The 16,714-nt window shown below is 45.2% G+C and overlaps 1 protein-coding gene across 1 annotated transcript in view; it reads left to right on the top strand.

Moving 5' to 3' along the window:
- The first annotated feature begins 724 nt into the window (after positions 1-724).
- TNR (tenascin R) overlaps positions 725-16,714 on the top strand; it is a 78,486-nt gene continuing 62,496 nt past the window's right edge. Inside the window, exons 1-5 of the mRNA XM_046683020.1 lie at positions 725-1,223; positions 3,712-4,188; positions 10,200-10,463; positions 13,767-13,882; positions 16,155-16,305. Of these exons, the coding sequence (XP_046538976.1) occupies positions 725-1,223; positions 3,712-4,188; positions 10,200-10,463; positions 13,767-13,882; positions 16,155-16,305 (1,507 nt within the window). The remainder of the gene's footprint in view (positions 1,224-3,711; positions 4,189-10,199; positions 10,464-13,766; positions 13,883-16,154; positions 16,306-16,714) is intronic.

Raw genomic sequence — 16,714 nt, 5'->3', positions numbered from 1 at the left:
AGAAAGGCACCCTGTGGTCACAAAGCACTGGGTCTATACTAATGAGAAGATTAAAAGAAAGTTCAGAGCATACGGTCCCAGATAATCACAAATGTACCCAAGGATTATTAACAACCACAATTACCTGGAACTATATTATCTGCCTGGTCGGTTATTCTAAAGTCAACTTGTATGGAATAGACGAGCTTAGAGGAGTTAATAAGTTATTCTGAAGTGGCTGGCAGAGGCCCTTCAGAATAAATATCTGGAGAAATATGAGGGTACGCCAAAGGCTCCATCCTTCATCATAATTCTCACCCAGCGGTGAAAAGATGCACTGAGTTCTCCTCGGAGGACTGGCCCATCCACAGAGCCCCTGGCCCAGGTCCTCGTGTATCCTCTTCACTGGAACCACTTGCCCACCATGGGGACGAGATATGTGTTCTAGATAAGCCTTTTGGGAAATCAAAATGTTCTTCCGAAGAAGCAGTGTCCATCTCCAGGAATCGATTCCTCCAGGAAACAAAGCTCCGGGCTTTTATGACCGTGGTAGTCGTTGTCCCTTCCCAACCTCCCCCTTGAAAACCTTTTGTGCCTATTCTGTAGCTCTGTAGGATTGTGCCCTGTGTGGTGCCGAGCTGCAGGTCTCAGAGATCTTCTCGTTCCTTGGTTTCTCTTGCAGATTCCCGCAACTCCATGCTGTGTGCTGCAGGCTGGTCTTGAACCTGGAGCTCTGGCTGAGAGAATGGGGGCAGACGGGGAAACAGTAGTCCTGAAGAACATGCTCATTGGTGTCAACCTGATCCTTCTGGGCTCCATGCTCAAGCCGACAGAGTGTCAGCTGGAGGTCACCACGGAAAGGGTCCAGAGACAGGCAGTGGTGGAGGAAGGAGGTGGTGCCAACTACAACACATCGGGCAAAGAGCAGCCTGTGGTCTTCAACCACGTGTACAACATTAACGTGCCCCTGGACAGCCTCTGCTCCTCGGGGCTGGAGGCCTCGGCCGAGCAGGAGGTGAGTGCCGAAGACGAGGCGCTGGCAGAGTACACGGGCCACACCTCAGACCACGAGAGCCAGGTCACCTTCACCCACAGGATCAACCTCCCCAAAAAGGCCTGCCCGTGTGCCAGCTCCGCCCAGGTGCTGCAGGAGCTGCTGAGCCGGATTGAGATGCTGGAGAGGGAGGTGTCGCTGCTGCGGGACCAGTGCGACAGCAACTGTTGCCAAGGAAGCGCTGCCACAGGTAGAGTCTTCTGGAGGGAGGGGGAGGAGAGGGCTGAGCAGAGAGGGAGAGGGAAGAGAGAGAGCAAGGGAGCAGCCACCCCCTGCGAAACCTGGGGAGAAAGAGTGCCCTCGTCCGTAGCTCCGTTACTATGTCTCTAAGATCTAAACGCGGTCCTTCCCAGGGGATCCGGGCAGGGACTCTCCACTGCTTAGCCAGTTTGAAATACATTAACCTGATTTTGGGGGGATGTGTCAGGTAATGGTACATCGCTTCAGCACGGCAACTTCTGTGGTGAGCAGGGAATTTGATGTCTGTCTTCATTCGTCTTTGGTTTTCACAGGCTGTCGAAATGATATCTACCCGTGTTAACCTGAGGGACTAGAGAATGCAGGCGCTCGATTCCCTCAATCACGGCCTCTCTCCCATTGAGTAAATGATAGTCATTAAGGTCTCGGAGGACCTGTCCCCGTCTTCTCTGGCAAGATGGAAGCTTTAGCCCCTGCCCCCTCCACCAGTGCACATCTGCTCACACGCACATGCACACACGTCCTCACACACATTCACAGGGCTTATTCCATCCCCCAAAAGGCTGAATGACCAGGAGATGCACTTCTAGCCTCACCCACCCCCTGACTAGTAACACTTAGGAATTACTGTTTTTGCCCCTCTGAGAGAAGTCTTCAGAGCCAGACTTCCTGAGTTCAAATCCTGGCTCTGCTATTTACTACTTTGTGACTTAAGTAAGTTGCATAACCCGTGCCTTCCTTTCCCCATCGACAAATAGTGATAGACCAGAAGGGCAAGGAATTGTTAAATATGAAAGCATCTGTTTGGATGGAAGTGTGGCTTCCAGTAAGCACCATATAAGCAGTAGCTATTACTAGCTGACCCCCAGTGAGCAGAAATTGTGTTCGTCCCCTTATGGGCCCCACTTCCCTCACCCAAAGCTACCTTAGAGCCGCGCCATTCATTCTTTAATAAGAAGAGGAATTTGTCCTACTCTCCTGGGTTTAAGCTTTCACCTCTGTAGGGTCCAATATCTCAGGGCTTTCACAGAGATGAAAGCAGGAGGTGGCAGGATGACATTTTAACAGGGCCTGGATGGCACACACGTCCAGAAGGATGTCAGACACATTCATCCTGAGACACAACAAGATTAGGGGCAGTGTTTGAGTCGTGAAATATTTCATGGGTTTTCTCACCTCTTTCTCCTCCTCACCACCAAAACTATAAATAAATAATCTGAAGGAGAGAAGAGAAAGGCCAGTTGTTCAGTCCTCTGTTCCTCAGTGAGAGCAGTCAGGTCAGTTTACCTTTACAATGGAGCGAGGCAATGCGGGGAAGTCACAGGTGTCCTTGGACATGGACTCTTTGCTGTCCAGGACGCTGGGTGGCTCTTGTGAGTAGGCTTTTTACCAGCCTCCAGCCAGGCTCTCTGGCAGACGTGGAAAAGTCTACCAGCAAGAGCTATGTTAAGCTGTGTCAGCGTAGTATCCTTTCCGGCCCTGGGGGTTGCGTGAAATGACAGAATTTAACAAAGATCTAACTTACTTGATTTCATATCCCCAGGGCCAAGTGCAGAGAAGGATGCCAAGCAGGTGCTAGGTTTGTGTTTGTTTAATAAATTTGTTTGATTCATGCTAGACAGATAAATTAGCCACTGTGGTAATAGCCTGGGAACAGCTAGGACAGAGATATGCATAGAATCCTAAAAAGATCCCAGCAAACAGCAACTAAGTGAGACTGAGGTTCTGGGAAGCCTTTGACGTGAGCCTGGCACTTGGCTGTGATGAACGAGCAGAGTGAGATAGACAGCAGGACGGAGAGGGCCTAGCGTGGGTCTGCAGAGCATATGACCTTGCCCTGCGGAGCAGGCTCAGCATTGAATCTACTGACTGAAGGATCCACGTCAGTCCCCACAGCACCTGGGTGTCTTTGTCAGGGACTGTCCTCAGGCCTTCAACCTCCTTGGCCTGCCCAAAGAGAGAACGAGAGAGCCAGAACATTTACACCCCCCAGGGACAGCGCTTAACCCATGGTGAGGTGTGACCCGCACTGTGATCAGAGCACTCTGCAGGACTGAACCCAAGTTACCCTCACTGGGACTTTGCCTGGCAACGCACCCTGGCTTGGGCTCCTTCCCTCCCCAACCTTCCCCTCTCCCCAATCAGTTTTTCCTGGGAGCATTTTCTAATAAGTCCCTTTCACCTGAATCCTCATCTCAGGTCCACTGGTAGGGAACTCAAGCTACGACACTGAAGGTGAGCTCCTGAAGGACACGTGCCCAGCTGTCACTCATCCTTGCCCCAGCATTATGCTAGGCACAGACAACCCATATTAGGTGAAAATATTTATGAAATTGATTACCTACCAAAGTAGGTTGAACGTAACTCTCATCGACACAAACCTGATCAGAGAGTGAGGAGAGGTCCGTGCCCACCCTTCCCCATGCACCATTTACAAGAGGTGCCATGCTGCCCTCTGACCTTCTCCTTAAATGTTCCAGGACAACTGGACTATATCCCTCACTGCAGTGGCCACGGCAACTTTAGCCTCGAGTCCTGTGGCTGCATCTGCCATGAAGGCTGGTTTGGCAAGAACTGCTCAGAGCCCTACTGCCCCCTGGGTTGCTCCAGTCGGGGCGTGTGTGTGGATGGCCAGTGCATCTGTGACAGCGAATACAGTGGGGATGACTGCTCCGAACTCCGGTGCCCGGCAGACTGCAGCTCCCGGGGGCTCTGTGTGGACGGGGAGTGTGTCTGTGAAGAGGCCTACACAGGCGAGGACTGCAGCGAGCTGAGGTGCCCTGGGGACTGTTCGGGGAAGGGGAGATGTGTCAATGGTACCTGCTTATGCCAGGAGGGCTACGTCGGTGAGGACTGTGGCCAGCGGAGATGTCCAAATGCCTGCAGTGGGCGAGGAGACTGCCAGGAGGGACTGTGCGTCTGTGAAGAGGGCTACCAGGGCCCTGACTGCTCGGCAGGTAGGAAGGGGAGCTCCGTGGGGCGCTTGGCAAGGGTGGTCCAGCAAACTGACTGGAGTTGGGAAGAGAGATGGGAGGAAGGTGAATTTTAGGCAAACTAATTCCCATGTGAGTTGTTCTCATTTGCTTTCCAAGAGCGCAGATTTCTTGAGTCAATCACAACTGTCGAGGCAGAGTTAAGGGGGAAAAGGGCAGGAACCAGAAAAAGTCAAGTTCAGGCTGAAAGTTGGATTTTACCCCTGAGACTAGAAGAAAAGCAGTGGTGACAGCATTCCACCGTCCCACAGGTGGGGGAGGGCAGAGAGTCAGGCCTTGGGACCACCCTAGGCAGTGCCACTCTCCCACTCAGAGGGCTTCCAAGAGCTCCACCTGCTACGAAATATCCGCCTTGCCTGTTGTCATATTCCAGGGACACATCCTTTTACAATGAATGAGATAACCAGACGAACCAGGCACTCTGGTTATTCTGGAGCTTACAGATTGCAAGGTGTCATTAATTTATTAGATGATCTAGTGTCCACGTGGATAAAAGCATTTATAGGCAAGGAATTAAATTTAAACAGAAATAAAGTACTAACGGCATCAAGCACCAACTCCCATTCTAACAACTACGACAGAATATTAAAAGGCTAGGGCTCCCTTTGTTCCAGATGACATATAGCAAATTGGAACCAACCCCATATGTAGTCTATACCATGGAAACCGATACAAAGGTGATGTCTTAAAATGAAGATCTAAATCCAGCAGCAGGGAAAAACACCAATATCTCATTGGAGTTTTTTTTTTTTTGCCTAAAATCAGATTATTTTCATCATCTCACTATAACTGCTCATCCTCTTCTAACTAAATCAAGTGACTCTTGCTGATACATTTGTTTGTGTTTTAAATGGTACAGATTAAGCAATTGATGTTTTCCGTTTACAGTTCAGTGTGTAACAGTGGGCTCAGAGTGCCCACTGAGAAGCTTTAAAATTAGAAATAACAGCAAATAAACATTTTTAAACCATCTGATGGATTGATTCTAAGAATTTTCTGATCAGCCTTCTGACATCAGTTTACAGGGGAGATCCTGGGAAGCCAGCGTCATCAGCCTTTTGTTCTTCAGCATCAGCAATGATTCTCACTTTATAGCAGACCAGCTAGACAAGGTTCCTGCATCTGTGACTTCAACTTAAATTCTTTTAAGAGATCAATGGCTATAATGAAAAGAAAAACAACATATTTTCATATTCCTCATTTTTTTCCATATTCAGTTATTTCATTTGGCCTCCTATTTTTGTGAACTGAATTGAAATATCTTTCTAAAAATGTAAATAGTCGTTATACTAAGCAGAAGTGAAGCCTTGTTTCTGAATCCAAAGTCACTAGGCAGTTGCTGGGGAGGCTGAAGCATGGTCCTGGTTCCCACCGACAGGACGAGGCTACCTGAAGGCCCGTGAGAGGATGCTAAGGGTCAGTTGGACCATTGCTGCATATGGCTATTCCACAGTCCACACGCTTCTTAATAGAATTGATCTTTGTTGGGCTGGACATACCTGTCCTGTTCTTGACCTTGCTTTTCTACAGGGATGGGTTCACTTACAAACAGAGTCTTGATCTGATCCAGGGTCCAAACTGAACTGGAGACAAACTCTCCTGGTCACTCAGGGAAGACTCAGCAGCTGCTAGCATAACTACAACTGGTGGAGTCCAAACCGTGAGCACATATTATTTCCAACACATTATGTCCACGCTGTTTGAGAAAGACTTCTAGAGGCCCAGATAAATTCCTTTACAGGTTCCCAAAGCATGTGAGGAAGGACAGTTGCATAATCTCCATCTGTTTCTATAGCAACCCTGGAGCCACTACTCACTGCAGGAGGTGCTGCTCTGAGCGCCAGCCTTTCAAACCAAGTGCCAGGGGTCTCTTCCAGAGAAGTATCTAGGTCATTATCTAAAGTGCTACTTTGCTTGCTCTTTGTGGGAAAGCCGTAGGAGAGGGGACTATTTACCCACCGTTTGACATTTCTGGCCAGGTGCACACACTACAGCACTATTGCTCCCCTTGCCAACAGGAGTGAGGAGAGGAGAAGGAAGAGTAAGGAAGGGGAAAATATGGAGAGCCACAAAATATACTTCCCCGGAGGTCATTCTTTTCTCTTGGCAAGGGCATGGAAAAGAGCTGCCCATTGTTTGGATTTCATTCTGAGGTCCCTTAGGATCCTAGAGCTTGAATGCAATTGAATAATGTCACAAGGCCACTATATTTGACTCCTCGCCTTGATCTTTGCGCAGAGTATGCCATGAGACAAAAATCTCAACCTTTCTGCCTCTGTTCTCTGGCTGTGTAAATATAATAGAACAAAAAATTCATGAATATGAACACTTAAAACAGGCCTTAGAAACAAGCTACTCTGGGCTTCTCATTTTACAAATTTAAAAAGCAGCAGTCGAGAGAGACAGAGAGATTTTTTCCAGAGCCAGACCGCTAATTAATGGCAGAGCAAGAATAAGAACCTGATCTCCTACCAACTTCTAGCACTCTTTAATCCTCTCTGCGATGCTAAGTAGAGTGGAATGGAAAAATAAAAATTTTAAAATCCACATACACAAAGAAATAGTCTTTTGATATGAAAGCTGAGCCCTGTCAAATGATAAAAAAAATTAGGTGTTGGAGGTGGAGTAGAGAAGCATGTTAAACCATTTGTCCGCATGTGCCCCCAGTGAAGGCGCTTGGTGGGGGAGCCTGCCAGTGAGCTGGCCCAAACTCCCTATGAGTCAGCAGGATAAAAGAACCACCAGAGCAGGGCTGGAAACAATCCAGAAAGCTGTTCCCCGGACTGGGACCTGCGGAGATTCATCCACGTCAGCCTCTGCCTCTGCCAGCACTGGCCCCAGCACGACCTTTGGCACCTGAAATCACTCGCTCCTTGGAGCAAGACACTTCATGGAACTCATTCTGACTGCTCTCATGGCATGTGTACAAAACTGATGCAAGATCTCAAAAGTAAACAGCACGGCATCTTTGCAGCTAAGCAACTCCAATTCTTCAAGCCACTTTTTAACCGCCTGCTTTTCCCCAAGGTTCAAAATTGGAAGCCCAAAGGAAGTAAGACTAAGAATACTTGGCACCTGTCCAAAATTCATTGACTCAAGGCATATGGCTCTTTTATAGTTTGCTTTATAGTTCAATATCATTTCATTTTATAAGAATTACTGACACCCAATGTGCACAGGTGCTGCTAAGTCACAGGGAGAGGGGTGATGGTCTCTTCCATTGAGCCACAATCACTTCCAAAAGTACTTTCACCATGAACAAAACCATTGCTGTTTTCTCATCAGAAGGGAAAGCAGTATTTACGAGCAGGCTAAGGTCTCAAGCTAAAGCACCAAGATAAAGAGTTCTTCTGCACGTCTTTCTTACTTTAAAATCCCAAAATGCTCTTCTTGGATCATCCTCCGTTGTCATTATTAGCTTCATTTTCTGGAAGAAGGAACTGAAAAGGAATGCACTGGCTAGTCCCAGCTGCCCTAGTTGTTGGTGATTTCAAATTTGGAATGGCCATTTCTGTCACTATGACAGAAGTCCCACAGAGGAAACTTGGAATCAATGTATTGGATCACAAGAGGCAGGCCCTGGAAAACCTTTTTTAAAAGAAGTCTCTTACCTCTAGGATAAGCACCAGTCTGGGATTCACATCCTACAAGATAGCCTGAATTATTCTCTAATGTCAGTTACTTTTGAGAGCTGTGTATAAATGAAAGAAGGCATCCGGCGCAATACGTAACGTGTCCTACAAATTGTCGGGGACAGAACACAAAGCGTAGAAGATCTGGGTTTGAGCATCGGTTCTACTATGGCCCAACTCTCTGACTTTTACTAAGTCCCTTTACCTGGGACTCAGTTTCCCCATTCATAAAGCTGGGATATTTATATCTACCTGGTCTACTTCATAAAGCTGCTACTAAAGAATTGTTAAAATTCTAGTTAAATGGTGTGTCTGAACATGTGTTACAGACTGTGAAATGCTGTGTAAATGTAAAGCGATCTTGTTTACTGCCTAAGAGGTTCTAGAGTCCTTCTGCCTGAGTTCAAATCCTGTCTTCTGTGCGTGCTGACTGTGTGAACCAATTTCGTCTTTGCATAGGGGTAATAATATTGCCTGTCCGTAGTGTTAGTGACAGGATGAAATGAGATCGTCCATGTAAGAGTGTTTAGCATTGTGCCTGGTGCATAATAAATACTCAATATAGTCACGCAAAATATTGATAAGTTCTATATATCAACTCTTCTTCCCTCGGCCTAGGAGTCATTCTGCGTGCATTAGACAGGCTGTCCCAGAGATCTTAGAGCACTTCAGAGCTTTAATAATGCCAGAATTAGAAATGGTATAAGCTTATAAATTATCATTTGAAAGTTTATTTAAATTTCATTTACATTTATTTAGTTTTATAAATTTAAACAAATAAATTTTTAATTTTTTGTTTTGGTTAACACTTGCCATCTTCAATCAGAGGAAGCTCTGCTATCTAGATTGTTGTATACAATGAATAATTTTGCACAAAAGCAACCAAAACAAATGCCCAGCACTGCAAATATTTGTTCCTAATTTCCATCCAGTGAGTCTGGGATCAGTTAAAAGGCTCCTCATTTCTGCCTCTGCTGAGGATTTGAGGGTGCACGCATGAGCACAGCCAACTGGGCAGGTGCTCTCCACTCACACGGTCCTGTGAGTAGCAGCTGGCTCAGTCCTGTGCTCTTGTAAAAGTGAACGGGTGAGAATACTCAGAGGAGAAATTCAAAACCAATGATGACTCTTAAAATTACCAAAGCCTCCTCTACATATAAATTTATGTTAATTATGACTATTTAAATATTGGTCTGATCTTTGATTTAATCTATGGACAGGTCCAATTACAGGCACACTGGAGTTAGCCTCCTAATTGGTCTTAAAGGTTCAATAACTTAATACCCAGGCTACTGGTAAATCTTCACTTCCCAAGGGAAGCATACATGAAAGGCTATTTCAATGAGGTTTAATCTTTGGTGATTCTGAGCAACATTTGAGAAGTAGGACAAGACAGCAAACCAAAGCCCTCAGAAATTCTTCTTTATCATCATCCTCAGGGTTAAGGCTAATAAAAATTGGTTTAATACTAGTTACATTTCTTTCAAAACTTAAATGATCTCCTTTTAAAAGGGAAAATGACATAATAAAAGTTATTGAAGGTCTTCATCAGTCCATGATATCCAGGACTTACTGTTGTGGCTTCCTATATTTTGCAAAATAACCAGGAAATAAGCCTTTATTCCTGCTTGCCAAATCAAATATTGGCTCCCAGAGTAACCTGGTGACAATAACTTATTAAACTACCAAAAATTTTGGCCAGTAGTGTGCTGTTAAATATCTAACAACTGGCTCTCTGAGGAAAAAAATAAAAAGCCTTAATTTGTAGCATTTGCCAATTTCTATGGTGTAAATACTCCCTCCGTGGCCAATTTCAACTACCCATACAACACCACTAACTGTGGAGTTGGGAATAGCTGTGCAGTGGAACGCGATTATGTAACGTTTCCACCAGAGAGATACAACACATGTACATTACCTTAAGGACATAGATAATAGTAAATTGTAGTGAAATAATTTGAAAGTGCTGAATTTTGAGTATTTATTACCTTTGCTTTTAATCTAATTCACTTAATGATAAGTTTATAAAAATTTAATCTGTAATAATGGCTATGTTTAACAACTGTTTGGCAAAACTTCTGAAAATTCGACAATCAACTTTCATGAGCCACTAGGAGACAACTCCAGCATGCCACTAACTCATGGCCCTGTGGAGAAGGAAATAATAAGCACAGAAAAGACAAGAACCTGCCCACAAAGGGAGTTACAAACCACTCCAAGCCACTGAGCAGAGCAGAACATACACACAGGGCATGTGGGGTGAGATGTGAGGAAGAAAGTTGAGTCCAGGATGGGGAAGGCAGTCCTCTGAGTTCATGCTATCTGTGTATTGCCTCCCGGTAGTTGCCCCTCCAGAGGACTTGCGAGTGGCTGGTATCAGCGACAGGTCCATTGAGCTGGAATGGGACGGGCCGATGGCAGTGACGGAATATGTGATCTCTTACCAGCCGACGGCCCTGGGGGGCCTCCAGCTCCAGCAGCGGGTGCCTGGAGATTGGAGTGGTGTCACCATCACGGAGCTGGAGCCAGGTCTCACCTACAACATCAGCGTCTACGCTGTCATTAGCAACATCCTCAGCCTTCCCATCACTGCCAAGGTGGCCACCCGTACGTACCATTTCCCCATCCTGCTTCATTCTCCTTTTCTCCTACATGAGATCATGTGCATTCACGATGGTAGTGTCTTTTCTTAATTCTTCAGGGATGCCTGTAGTAATCATTGCTCTTGAGGGATAGGGTTCCAAGGTGACCCACTTAGGAAAAAGGCATTTCTGATTAAGAGGGCTTCCAAATTCAGGCAGCTCCTACCAATAATGGAAGCAGAAGGACAAAAAATACTGTAATTATTGAGTTCTGACTTATTATAAGCTAGAGTCTAACGAGAAGTCAAGGAAAGTGTGAGACTTAGAGACTTTGAATCTAGTTAGAGGTTCAAGACGCAGAGATGTGATACAGGATGTTTAATAAACAAGTGCTAACTGTTTTGTTACAGAGGGTAAGTGTATAGCAGAGTGAGAAAAAAAAATCTTATTTAAAACCACAACTGACAAGACCCACCTCTCCTCAAAGAGAGGTGGCTTAATTTCTTTATGGTCTTTTGTTTAGCAAAGTATCTTTATAGTTCATTTTCATTGTAAAAGTTGAGTTTCTAGAGCATAGTTTAGAAAGACTCAATGGGGAGAAAGAGAGAGACTGAGATACAGATAAGGAGCAAGTTAAACTGCTCTCCATAAGAAATGCCAGTTGTTCTTTTTCACTTGTAACAGGAAAAACCTCCTATAGCTATGTATTTATATTTTGTATGTTTATTTAAGCATAGAAGATTTTTGAAAGATTCCATACTACCTGTTAACATTGACTACATCAAGGAGTAGAATAAGAAAGAGATAAGGAAGGCAGTGCTTTTTGGGGTTTTTTATACACCTCTGAATTCTTAAATCGTCTTTTCCAACACCACTTCTCCAAGTCTCTGACACCAGCTTGGTGATCTATGATTCAATTCAGTTCTGACACTATCTACCTGGAATTGACATCAGATCCACAGGTTAAGCCCTCGGTCTCACAGGACTGCCCCTACTTCAGGTGCCCATCACAAGTCCCAGGTTGTCACCAATACTTGTGACCAACCAGCTATAAATTCAAGGGGTTCTCACAAGTCCTTTTTACATTTGATAATTCATTAGAATGACTCACAGAACTCAGGAGAGTCGTTATATACTATTACCAGTTTATTATAAAGGATACAACTCAGGAAGAGCCCCATGGAAGATATGCACAGGGCAAAGTGTGGGAGAAGGGCATGGAGCTTCCATGCCCTCTCCGGGTGCACCACCCTTCCAGCACCTCCATGTGGCCAGCAACTGGGAAGCTCTCTGAACCCCATTGTCCAGGGTTTTTATGGAGGTCTCATTATGTAGGCATGATTGATTAAATCACTGGCCATTGGTGATTAACTCAATCTCCAGCCCCTCATCCCTCCCTGGAGGTTTGGAGGTGGGGCTGAAAGTTCCAAACCTCTAATCATACCTTGGTCTTTCTGGAGACCAGCTATCTAGGGGCCTCTAGCCACCGGTTACCACATAATCATACAAAAGACACTTTTATCACTGTAGAGATCCCAAGGGTTTTAGGAGCTGTGTACCAGGAGCCAGGGCAAAGACCAAATATTTATTGTTTATTATATCACACAGAGATTTCAGTAGTAACAGGAAACTCAAACAAGAGGTGACCATGAAACATTAGCCCCTGGGTTGGTAAAACAGGACTTATCATCAAATGCAGGATAAGAGTTCTGAGCCCATTTTATATAGGTTTCAAATGACAAGATGGTATTTGGGTAACAAATACCATGAAAGTTCAGAGAAGGGGGAGGAAGAGTTGACCTCGAAGTCTTCACGGAGTACCAAGGACTTGAACTGTGCTTTGAAGGACGCAAGGATAGGGGCAGTCAGAGGAGAAAGGATTTAAGAAGTCATCTTGTCCCCTTGCTTTTCAGGTGACAAAGATCCTGTTATAATATTGGACTCCCACTATGAATGCTGACCCTGTTAATATTCCTATAATTATCTCTGTTTATATTTGACCCTTTTCTAATTCCTCTCATGCCTGAGAACTAGTTTTAAATATCTGCAGTGATCGTGTAGAGAGGCCAGTCACCATCTGCTGCTTTCCCCACCTTGCTCCAGGATGAGTCACCACAGCGAGTGCCTGGCCTGACTCCCAAGCGTCTCCTCTCTGATCCACGTGCACAGGCAGTGATGAGGTTTCCATCTCCTGTGGCATTTATTATGCCAATTCGGGGCATCCCCTCAGGCAAGCTCCCAGGTGACAAGGACAAAATCGTGTAAACTCACCTGACATGCCTTCAAGTGGGTTTAGAATCAGCCCTGCCTTGCAGCCAAGAAGCATGAGGAAGCTTCCAAACAGGAAGGATGAGAATCTGTCCGTTTTCCAATGGGAACATCCCATGCGAGGCAAAGCTAAAATGGGAGCAGGCTCCCTGGAGAACTGGGAAAAGTCGTGCTGTCGTATTTCAGGGCTGGTAACTGGAACTCCATTAGGACGAGCATACTTCCACCTCGCTAAACCAGTGCCTGCGTGTGTGTACGTGCGTTGGGGCGGGGGGGCAGGGGAGGGGCACGGTAGAAAAAGAGGGAGATTAAGAGAGGAACAAAAACAAGTGAGATAAAAGGTGAGCGAGGGAGAGAAGAGAGAAATCATGAGGGAACACCTGGAGAAAAGAAGGAGATAGTGAAGCGAGAGCAACAACCCCAGGCCCTGCTGTTGTCCTTGGCGTATACCTTTGCTTGGCTCATGTGCATGAAATGGAAATTTCACGTCATCCTACACTTGGTGATTTTAGTTAAACAAAATGCTCTCGCTGCACATCAGATGGTCAAGAAAAGCATTCTAGTCTTCATCTGAACTTGGCTCACCCCTATCTTTAGCCAGCCCTCTCTGTGCCTCCCTTTTTCTGGGTGTGAAATGGGGACGTTAGTCATTATATCCCCTCTCAGGAATCCTTAGAGCCTCCACAGATAGTGTTCAAGTTCTCTAGAAAAGGCATTATATTAAATGCCAAGATTGACCACATTATTAAGGAAAGAAAAGAGTGACATTTGTATTTTAATAATAACATTGTATATTAGAAAGCACAAGAAAGTATTTATGAGATTATGTTTGTTAAGTTTACTCATATCTTCACCAACGCTGAGCACCAGGGCCACAGTGGCATGGGCTGATCCTGTGCTTGGGACCCACTGTGTTTGTAATCAGATTGGGAAAGCCCACCACATGCCACCACACCCATGACGCCACGCGAGGAAGCACACCCAGACAAAGCCCCAGATGATGCTCTCTGTCCCTGCTGGGGGTAGCCGTGACATGGTCACCCACATTGCTGTGTTCCAGATCTCTCCACTCCTCAAGGGCTGCGATTCAAGACGATCACAGAGACTACCGTGGAGGTGCAGTGGGAGCCCTTCTCATTCTCCTTTGATGGGTGGGAGATCAGCTTCATTCCAAAGGTAACACCCACCTGTCAGACTGCTAAACAGCCTTGTTTAGAGCATCCATACCCTCAACTTGGAATCAGGAGCAGCAAGGAAGGCCCCACCCAATATCTCCCTCTGTGCCATTATGGACACAAAGGGGCATTTTGTGGGTGTCTGGACTGCAGAACGTTTCTTTCACAAAGCTGTGGTGAGCACTCACTAACAAGAGTGACCCTGAGCCTAGCACGCTGGCCTTGGATGACAGGAGGATGCAGGAAGCAGCCACCAGCCCTAGTCCTCTGCTCAGAAATCTCTAGGGTTTAGCAAGCTGTGATTTTAGCAGGTCTGAAAACCAGACCTTCAAAAAGTTGGGGCTTCTCTCTAGGACGCAAGAAACGCCAAATTGAATCAGTCACACTGTCAGCCCACAGCTCCATTCTGTGCAGACACATGCACCAAAAGTCAGCTTGCATGGCCTAATCTCTAAATGTTAGAGGCGTGACACAAAAACACCTTTTATAACCTATCAATTGAGAAAAATTTCTTAATCAAATTATATTATTCGTCTTTGAGTTAAACAGTGTCCTAAGATTCATTTCTATTCTTTCAAGTAGTATTTTGTTTTATTGATCCTAAAACTAATTTTTCCAAGTTGCCAGAAGTGCCTGACCAGTTGTAGTTTTCCAGGATTTGTTGACCCTACTGATGTCTCCCTAACTATAGCACTCATGGGGGTATAATGTTGAATCTTACTCCTTCCTCCTGTCTTCATCTTTCAATATCAAAGAACATTTTTTCAGTCACTCATCAGACCTAATGACAGATGACACATTTTTGGCTAACAAGACTGTGACTTCACCACTCTTATACTTCAAAATTCTTAGAGGCATGGACTGTTGGAGCTACAAAAGACCTTCAAGTTCACAGAGTATGACCCTTCATTTTACGTCTAGTTTGTTTGGTTTATAGAGACTAAGACTCAGAGAACTGAAATGATATTGGACAGCTAGTTGGTGGCAGGCTTAAAACAAGAACCAGGGTCTCCACTTCCTATTCCAGGGCTCTGTCCACTAAACCAGGATGCCCCACTCTCTTAAGTGGATGTAGTCACGTCATAGCAAGCTAAATACACCTAAGCAGACATTCTAGACAAATGTTCTCTTATGTGTCTTATCTGCATTAAAATGGACAGGAAAGTATGGTGGGCAACTGAATTTATAATGGGGCGGAGAGGATCGTGTCACCCTGCTGCTCAGACAGAAAAAGACTATGACAGGTTTGCCGGTTTTACATCCAATATGTAAAATTCTAAGTAAGGGAGGGGCTGGCCGGGGCATGCCAAGGTCTAACACATGGAATAACTGTGTGATCTGTAGGTTGAGGCCACTGGGGGGCATCTGTCACATTGATTTATAAGAGTATGGGTATAAATTAAATATAGGATGCTCCAGGTGACATTAACAAAGACCAAAGAATAGGGAGAAGGGCAGTGCCATAAAAAAAGCCCTCTTGTCTCCTCCATTTCCAGGGACACACATAGAAAATGTATAATAATAGGCAGACAGGCAGATAGATAATAAATTCTGGACCCAACATCATCAAGTTGATCTTTTTCCTTTCCTTTTCCACCAATTTGTCTCTTTCCCCTCTCCTTTGTATTATTCTTTGCTCCATGCTTCCCTTTTTCTTTTTTGTACTTCCTAGTTGGTTGTGTTGCTGATTCCTAACTCATCTGGGTGAAGGGTAAACAAGACATTGACAGATTTGCACCCAGTGTAACACCATGAGAAACACCAGACATAGCAAAATAAAAGCTTCGCTCTTTAAAAAACTGGGAATGTCTTAGTTTGAAATATGTTCTGTGTGTACATAGAGATGTTTATGCACATTCACACACAAGTATAGTCTTCTAAATAGCCAAGGGTATGCTCATCTTGATAAACGCCAAAAAAATTGATGGATGTTAACTGTAACCATCAAATATTTAATCTTTGGCAAGAGCCGATCTACATCACCTCATGACTAATTTTTATTGGCAAACTCAATAGACTCAGGCGAGGCCAAAGAAATGTTCTTGAAAATTGCTTTCCCATTTGCCAAATCCTCATAGAGTGGTGGCGTTCTTATTAAGTCTGCTGGGAGTTGTTCCCAGCCCCCAGCACTCAGTCATCAGTATGGAGGGAATAGACGTAGTCCCCATTTTTAATTCACAGTGTTCCATACTTTTATCTTCCTCTCATCAGATTTCTCTCCCAGTGATTTTCTCTTTTGCTTTCTCTGCTTCTCCCTTCCTCCTGCTCTCCAGAACAATGAAGGAGGAGTGATTGCCCAGCTCCCCAGTGATGTTACATCCTTCAACCAGACGGGACTAAAGCCTGGGGAGGAATACATTGTCAACGTGGTGGCTCTGAAAGAGCAAGCCCGGAGCCTTCCTACCTCGGCCAGCGTCTCTACTGGTGAGTGCCTCTCATCCTTTTCCTGATGGCTACCCATTAGGTCACTCAAAAAAAAAAGTGCAGGCTTGCCCAAGAAGTAGAGAGACAAGGAAGTGTTAGGATTTCTCTCAGAGCTGAGAACCATCTTGGTACCTGGAGGTGAAACTGCTCTACCAGATGCTTAGCTGAACTTCTTCGTTATTGCTTGTCCTTGCAAGCAAGAAATCTGGGAGAGTATTCTACAGGGAAAATTCTTTGTTAAGATTTCCAGTGTATTTCCTCTGATCGTATTCATTAAGAGGCCTGATTGTCAGCTACTAGTATCTTGAGCTTTGAAAGCATCAAGAGTTGACCCACTCTTACCTTTTGTGAAATTTGGAGAAAGTCATCCAACGCTTCCCAAACCCTCAATTCATTTTAGCACAGTGAT

The sequence above is a fragment of the Equus quagga genome, chromosome 13, assembly GCF_021613505.1.
Source record: "Equus quagga isolate Etosha38 chromosome 13, UCLA_HA_Equagga_1.0, whole genome shotgun sequence".
NCBI classification, from domain to species: domain Eukaryota; kingdom Metazoa; phylum Chordata; class Mammalia; order Perissodactyla; family Equidae; genus Equus; species Equus quagga.
The sequence above is the reverse complement of the archived record's forward strand: the minus strand, read 5'-3'. Positions and strand labels throughout refer to the sequence as shown.